Genomic DNA, 7,788 nt, shown 5'->3' with positions numbered 1-7,788 from the left:
ATTCATAGATCCGGTCTCTTTACTGCCTGTCTCTTATACACATCTAGACTTCATAATAATCGAACGAAATCTTATTTATCGGCACCTCATAGTCAATCAATAAAAAATATTTGTTGTTTGCAAATATAGCCACATGCGCAATAGCAAGAATGTTCCTCTTAATGTAAGGCTGCCACATAATACATATTAGTCATTACTCATTACCTTCGTTGGGATAAATGTAGCCATAAGTACACTGCTTCAGTATTGCTCTATCTTTCAAAAATGTTAACGTCAATATTAACAAGAATTTCGCCCCGAGCCGAAATTAGTGAGGTGGTGACATCTCCACAATTGGATTCTTAATTTATACCTACCTTATCGAAACTGCCCCGCAAACAGTTATTTCTTATCTAAATTCAGTCAGAAAATGCTTTTCTAATTCTTCAATAATGTCAACTTGCTTTGGTGATATTCCTAAACTAACACAAAATCAATTACAAAAAGTACACTTGCATATCAAACAGTACCTAAATGCAATTTAAATTGTTCACCATTATTCGTTCCCGATTAATAGTTAGTGCGCATCGCGTGTTTGCCGCCACTAACAAAGGTACATGTCATGGCAACAGTAGGCCTACTCACACGATGATAGCACTTTCAATTGCTATAAATAATGGCTTATGAGTACGAAAATTTTATGTTATCTTAATATGCTGCAAAACTCTGAATAACACAAGTGCATAGGGCGTTGCTTCCTAAACATAGTCCCCGGGCCCTACCATGTTAATCAGCCTCCAGAAACAAGAAATTCTTAGTCACAAGCCTTCTTGATTGGGATTGTTAAAAAGTACTAACCAATGGCTACACATGGTATTGACAAATTTTGTCCAATATTGTAGGCCTATATATACTCACGTTTTTCAATGCGCATAGACTTGTATTTCTAGAGCAATCATTTAGAATACAGAGGCATGGAATATAAATACCTCAACAACTCCATGTTCGCCTGTGGTTTTTGAAAGTTTGTGTATGGCACCATGTGAAGCCCGGAATTGGCACATCCAGTTTTTTTTGTTTCTATCTTTTTTTCGCGCCCGGCTCAGTGGAAGGTATTGGACAACTTTTGTTAGCGACTCACTGTTTCTAAACTTCAAGAGTGGCAGAAATCATAAGTCAACACAAGGATGTACCGTACCGTGCAAATGTTTGCCATTTACACAAGATCCTTTCAGTTAATGTGGGAGTATCCTATAACCGCGTAACTTGTTCCTCGTACTGGGCCCAGTACGATCGGCTTGAAACCGACACATCTGATGGCGTTCGACGCGAAGTCTTTCTAACGTCGCCATTACTTTTCAACTGACCATTGTCCACGGCTGGTTCTAGCAACGACTTAGGCGATGTTCTTTGTGTTGTTTGATATAATGGATTTTCTTCAGATTTGTAGTCTGATGAAGTACTCAGTGTTCGATCGACACCGTTTTGTGGAGACCTGTTTGTCTTTTTGGACAAATCAACCCTTGCGTATAAGGATTCAACGTCATCAGGCTGCTGGAAACTGTTCACACGACTGTGACTAATAGGCTTACGATCGTCTTGAGTCTGAGGAGCTGGCGACATTATACCACTATTCATAAGAACACTACTGACATTATTGGATTCATTGACAGCACCAAAATCGATTCGATGGTACGGATCATCTTCATGTGTTTTAAATACATCATCGTTTTCAAACGCTAAGTTCACGACCCCACCAGCGCCGCTCCCGTCCGCGGAGTCGTTTGAGCTGGGGGAGTTTCGATCCGACGGTGGTAGGCCCGAGTCTGCTCTGCTCCGTGGGCTGTCAGGTGAGAGACCGTCCGACCAGAGCATGTCATTCATAGATCCGGTCTCTTTACTGCTGATAAAATTGATCTGTTTGGTAACTTGTACTTTCCTTCTCCTTGGTCTGTGGGGTTGAATTTCAATAATTAATTCATAAATCGTAATATAAATCCAAAATGAATTTGAGCACGCACAACTCGATCTGATATTCATATTTTATCAGATAAAATACCAAACAGGAGATTAAATTTTGGTACAATATGACAATGTTTTTAATCAAACTACAACAAAAACCATGAGGAATAAGGAAAATATGTTTCCCACTTCCACCACCCCGCTAGCCCCCACCCCGCCAAAAAAAAAAATAAAAAAATTACCGTATTGTCTTTAATAAACGTCCCAATCTAATAAACACTCCCTGTTAAATGTGATGTCAAAAATGGCTGTCTATTTTATAATTAACATCAGTGTAATGTCAATACTGTAATAGTATAGGCCTGGTAAAGTCGGAAAAGAGTAGGATATTGTTGCCTGGTGTACTGTCCAATCACTATCAGAAGGACCAGCTGGAAATAAGTCTTTCGTGGGTTTTCCGATAAATCCAATGCACAGAAACATAATACAGATACCAGGTCTCCCTCCAATTGGGACGACACAGAAAAGTGGTTTTTAATTGGAGGTGGTCTTTAATTAAAGGGTTTTTAATTAGAAGTAGACCTGCATTTGCTTGTTAATACTTACGATTTCAAACAAGCAACAGTGAAGATAATGGCCAAGAACAAGACAGAGAATACACCAGCAATGATTACAATAAGCACCATAAAGTCTGAAGGAAACAAAATGCAGTAAGTTACAAATATAAAATAATCCTAATAATGATGACAATAATTTTATATTAATATTGTTATAAACATAATAATTTAAAGCATTAAAAAAATATTAGTTACCTGTACTAATAAATAATATTTGAAACAACGATAATGATGATGTTGATAATAATAATAATAATAATAATAATAATAATAATAATAATAATAATAATATTAATAATAATAATAATAATAATAATAATAATAACAACATAATAATGATGATGATGATTTTGATGATGATATTCATGACAATGTTGATAACAATAATCATAACTATTTTCAGAATAGTTTAGTCTGCTTATATCAGATATGTTATCGTCCATTCAATGGTGTATGACCCCGGTATAAAAGAAAGCCAAAATGCATGTAAAAGCCTACCTGCAGGGGACTTTTCACCTTTGGCTTTCTCGTTAAAGCCGTCACTCGTAGTTGACGGTGACAGGGATTGAGAAGACGATGGTACATTTAATGACGTCATGGAAGCATCGAGCGTTGACATTTCGTTAGCAGACGACATATTATCATCAACAATTGTTGTTTGTAAATTATCTTGTTTGTTTGTGGTTGAAGGTATTAATAATGTTTTGCTTGCAGACGTCGTCCTGTGTACAGTTGTCATGAGTTGCATTGTCGTCGCTGATTGAGTTGTCGTCGCTGAGTTCGTGGTCGTCGCAACTTTCCTGCTTGTTGCCGATTTGGTTGTCGCCGATTGGGTTGTCGGTGGTTGCATTGTTGTTACGGGTCGTCCAGTGGTACGTACACGCGTTGTTGTAGGGCGTTGCGTGTTCACATTTGTTGTTATCGTTGTCGTGTCTGCTAACAAATAAACAAAATAAACAGGTGTTTCATAATAAACGGTACACCATTTATAAATTATCGTAAAATTATCGTTGCAATTTAGATAGCCCCTACATATTAAAATAATAACCTTACCAGTTAGACAGATAGGTTCCTGGCCGGACCAACTACCATCTGCAGTGCACATACGCATTGGATCACCAATTAAGGTAGCGTCTGGGTTAACACAGAAGTAAGTCACATATTCTCCATACTTATATGGCCCAGGGAGGACAGACGTACCTTCCGGGGCTAAAGGTGGCGAACAGAATACAACTGTCCAAGGAAAACAAAATAGCCATTTAAGTTTAAGTGATATGTCTGAAAATTTTAAGTTTATGTCAAGTGACGATCAAAAAATCATCTCAGAACCATCACCATTATCATTCAATTCATCATTCATCATCACTCCACCATCATCAACCTCATTAATATTATCATTAGTATCATCATCATAATCATTATTATTATCATCATGGTCGGGTAGTCGTTGACATCATAATATTTGTAATAATTTTAACAATACAAAAATATTTATTATTAGTATTATTATCATCATACAATTATTTCCATGTACATAGGCCTATTCCTTACACAATGACTTAATAATAAATTAAATTAAACAGAATTAAAATAACATAATGTATTTTGATATTTATAAACTAGTATGGTCCATAGTTAAGCTAGGTCAATCACGTAGGCTAACAAGCTTTTTAGAATTGTGTATGCTATAATTCAAGCTTTCAGAAAAATAATATCAGTGAAATTGCAGGGACATAGAGCTTCGAATCAACCAATTAATTTGAAATTTGGTAATTAATTTGACTATATTTCTACAAATTCATACAATACACTTACGAATACAATATATGTCCACTCCCGACCAGGTACCGTCAGCTTGGCATTGCCTTGTCGTATCAGAGGACGGCGTGTAACCAACGTCGCAACGAAATGTAGCTATACTTAAATATGTAAAATCACTTCCGATGACAATTACGCCCTCTCCTAGCCCATTGATACTACAGACTACCGCTGTAAGAACAAACACATTATTATAGGACTATTATATTATTGTAAAATCCATACCTTTCTGATCATTTTCGTAGAACTAATAACCTGCATAATTATTTTACTCGTGGCAGTATGTACAACTTTTGTTGTCCAAGGTATAGGATCGAATACATTCTATTGTAATGTTATTAAAGAATGGAATAAACCTCCTGATTATATTAAGCAAATATCAAATTCATTCCAATTTAAAACGGAGCTGATGAAATACCTTAAACAAGGACACAGAAAATGATAATTAATACTGTAATCTTTTTTAAATCGTGCTATCACTCAAACTTGTATTGTTTGTTCACTTAACTATTCTGTAACTTAAAAAACTTCTTTCTCTATTTGACTACTTTTTATTTCCCATTGTTAATTTTTTTTTTTTGCCCTATGTAATTTACAAGGGACCACATTGGAAATAATTTGTTTTATTTTAAATGACTTTCATGTGTTATCCCTGGCATCATTACATGATGTTTTTTTTTTTATTTATTTTATTTTACCTCACTTAGTTCCCGTCTCTTTTCATGTTTTGCTTCCTAACGTTTTTAATATTTTATCATTTATGTATTTTTAAGATGATGAAAAAATAAATGAAATGAAAAAAAGAAATATATTATATTAGCACAGTATGTTAATAATCATTAAATTATTACCGAATGTCATAACGTCTATTGAATTTTCTCTAAGCAAATTGACTATTTGCCTAGGGTATAAGGTGTGCGCCCTCACTTAATCACTTCAATGTTCTATACAGTTGTAACATTACAGTGTGAACGCAACCTACCTTCACATGCGAAATCTGTTGAGTTAAAATTCCAAGTTCCATCACTTTGACATGTGGCTAAAATAAATTCACTTGTGCCCGTGTATCCAGTTAGGCACGGTAGCACGTACTGTTCCCCCTCAACGTTAATACTGCTAATAAACTCCTCGACTGGTATGGGCGTTCCACGGTTACTTCCCAGGGACGAAACTTGCTCGTTGCAAACCGTCCGACACTCGGGCGATGGATTGTCCCACATTCCAGACGCTAAACAAGTCCTAGTTGGTTCTCCCAACATAAACGCCGTTCCTTCACAAATATATGTTATTGAATCGCCTGCAAAGTATTCAACTTTTTCGCCCTTATCTATCCTTCCTTTGAGAACCGAATTTGGCTGCGGACATCCAGTTGACCGATAAAGAGCTAGAAATGGGGGAAAAGATACATTGAAATCTGAACCAAACACTACTAAGAACACAGTAGTGCCACTGAAACTTTGTATTTTCATTTCAGAGTATTATCCAAATATATTACTAATTCAAAATTTTGGCTTTTAACAGCAATTTCTCATTATTAATCCAAATTCTCGGATTATAGTTCAGTTCAGCTTGTTTAATTTTAATAATAAATGCATATTTGGGCTTGATGATGTCATTGAATCTTATGTATGGACACATTATAGATTATTATTAAAATTGATTTTTTACGTTTAACGAATGGCTCACAATATAGCCAAAGGCGGCTTGTTATCAAAGATAATAATATCTCCCAGGTCGTAGATGTGTATTTGAACACATATAATATACGTCGCGGACTTTTCATTATTGTGTTTATTATAACGGGTTTGAAACCCAGTTGATTAAGCAATTCTCTTCCGCTATGTAGGAATGGATTGCATGGAATATATATACTCCATTTTTGTTATCTTAATATAAATATTTTTATGCTAAATATATAATATATATATAACAGTAGAAATATTAAATAATAACAATAAAAATTACAAATAAATAACAATACATTAAAAAAATAGCAATGATATAAAAAAAAAACTTCAATCAATCCCCTTTCTAAAGCAATTTTACACTATGGCCAAACCGGAGGTTTACGGCTCATACGACAGTTTTACCTCGGTAATTGCCCTGTCATCTTGGGCATTCAGTTTTAAAATTTCGCAGTTAAAACATCAAATGCTAATTTACCAGTTCGTTATTAAATATGAGACAGTCAATGATATAAAGTTTTACAAATTATTCTGAAAATAATCTACCGTAAAACCGCGATATTTTTATTTTTATTTTTTTTAGCGAACTTTTGATTGGCTTCTATTCAAGGCAACATTTGCAAAGTAAAGAGGGGGTTTCTTTTCAAAATGAATGCTGTAAATTTTGGGAATTAGTACTACAAAACAATAAATAGGGCGACTGTGATATGGATGGTATTAACCGCCATTAAACCTTCTAAACTACTGTATAAACCACGCCAAGCATGTTTTTAATGTAGGTTATTTCTTTGAAATTAATGTGCAGTGTATATACTGTACTATACCGAAAAGAAAGCCTATGGTATATTGAAAAGAAGCCCGGGGCTTCTCTTTGAGATAAGAGTTCTTTTCGAGGCTAATTTTGCAAACTGTAGAGGTCCGCTTCAATTTGAGATAGGCTTCTTGTCGAGATTAAGCCCACTGGGCTACAATTCGATGTTTTACGTGTATATTCATTTGGTATCGAATATATAGATATATGTTTAAGTTAACATTAGGCACGTGTGATAAAGCCTAATAATTATCATTTTCTCAACATACTTGTCTAAAGTAACAGCCGCACAGAGCAATCAAACAGCAAGTAGTAGAGCTTGTGTTTATATTCATGTATAAATACGAATTTAAGATGTTTGATATGCTGTGAAAATCCTAGCTCTTTTGTGTGTATGAAAGTAAATACAGTCACTGTAATCCTACCACATTCTGTTCCTGGTACTATAGTCGCAGTATCTATTATGATGCAAATAACTTTTTTACAATTTTCAAAATTTCAAATTACAATTTTCTCATACTTCAAAAAAAAATAATTATGAGCTCCAGTCATCGAATTTGCCATAAAAAGCGGTAATAGCAAATATTTTTGGCTTGCTTGTATCAGGACCCGTGTGTACGTATAGTAGTATCTTATACAGGTAAACAATCTGGCATCTTAGGGGCGATATCATGAGGTTAAAATTTACTGACAGTAATTTGTTTTATGTAATTTCATGGCATTTTTAAGGGATTAATAATTGTAATCATCATGCGAATACTGACGTAATTATAATCATCATCAGCATAAACCCCCACCCATTTCAACACTACTACCATAACCACGTTAACTATCATTATTGTCATAATTCATACCGTGTATCTCTCTATCTATATACATATATATACATACATACATATATATATATACATATACA

The 7,788-nt window shown here is 34.7% G+C and overlaps 1 protein-coding gene across 2 annotated transcripts in view; it reads right to left on the bottom strand.

The window, feature by feature from the left end:
• Window positions 1-1,060: 1,060 nt before the first annotated feature.
• LOC117123028 overlaps window positions 1,061-7,788 on the bottom strand; it is a 19,215-nt gene continuing 12,487 nt past the window's right edge. The window contains exons 3-8 of one of the 2 annotated variants that reach the window (XM_033268826.1): window positions 5,359-5,760; window positions 4,374-4,547; window positions 3,612-3,791; window positions 3,057-3,494; window positions 2,548-2,632; window positions 1,061-1,930 (exon numbers count right to left, since the gene is read on the bottom strand). In XM_033268826.1, the coding sequence (XP_033124717.1) occupies window positions 1,231-1,930; window positions 2,548-2,632; window positions 3,057-3,494; window positions 3,612-3,791; window positions 4,374-4,547; window positions 5,359-5,760 (1,979 nt within the window). In that variant the 3' untranslated portion in view covers window positions 1,061-1,230. The remainder of the gene's footprint in view (window positions 1,931-2,547; window positions 2,633-3,056; window positions 3,495-3,611; window positions 3,792-4,373; window positions 4,548-5,358; window positions 5,761-7,788) is intronic. The other variant, XM_033268827.1, reaches the window with a different exon arrangement.

Source organism: Anneissia japonica, unplaced genomic scaffold (assembly GCF_011630105.1).
Source record: "Anneissia japonica isolate Jap-2015-1 unplaced genomic scaffold, ASM1163010v1 scaffold4469_len402912_cov134, whole genome shotgun sequence".
NCBI lineage: Eukaryota > Metazoa > Echinodermata > Crinoidea > Comatulida > Comatulidae > Anneissia > Anneissia japonica.
The sequence above is the reverse complement of the archived record's forward strand: the minus strand, read 5'-3'. Positions and strand labels throughout refer to the sequence as shown.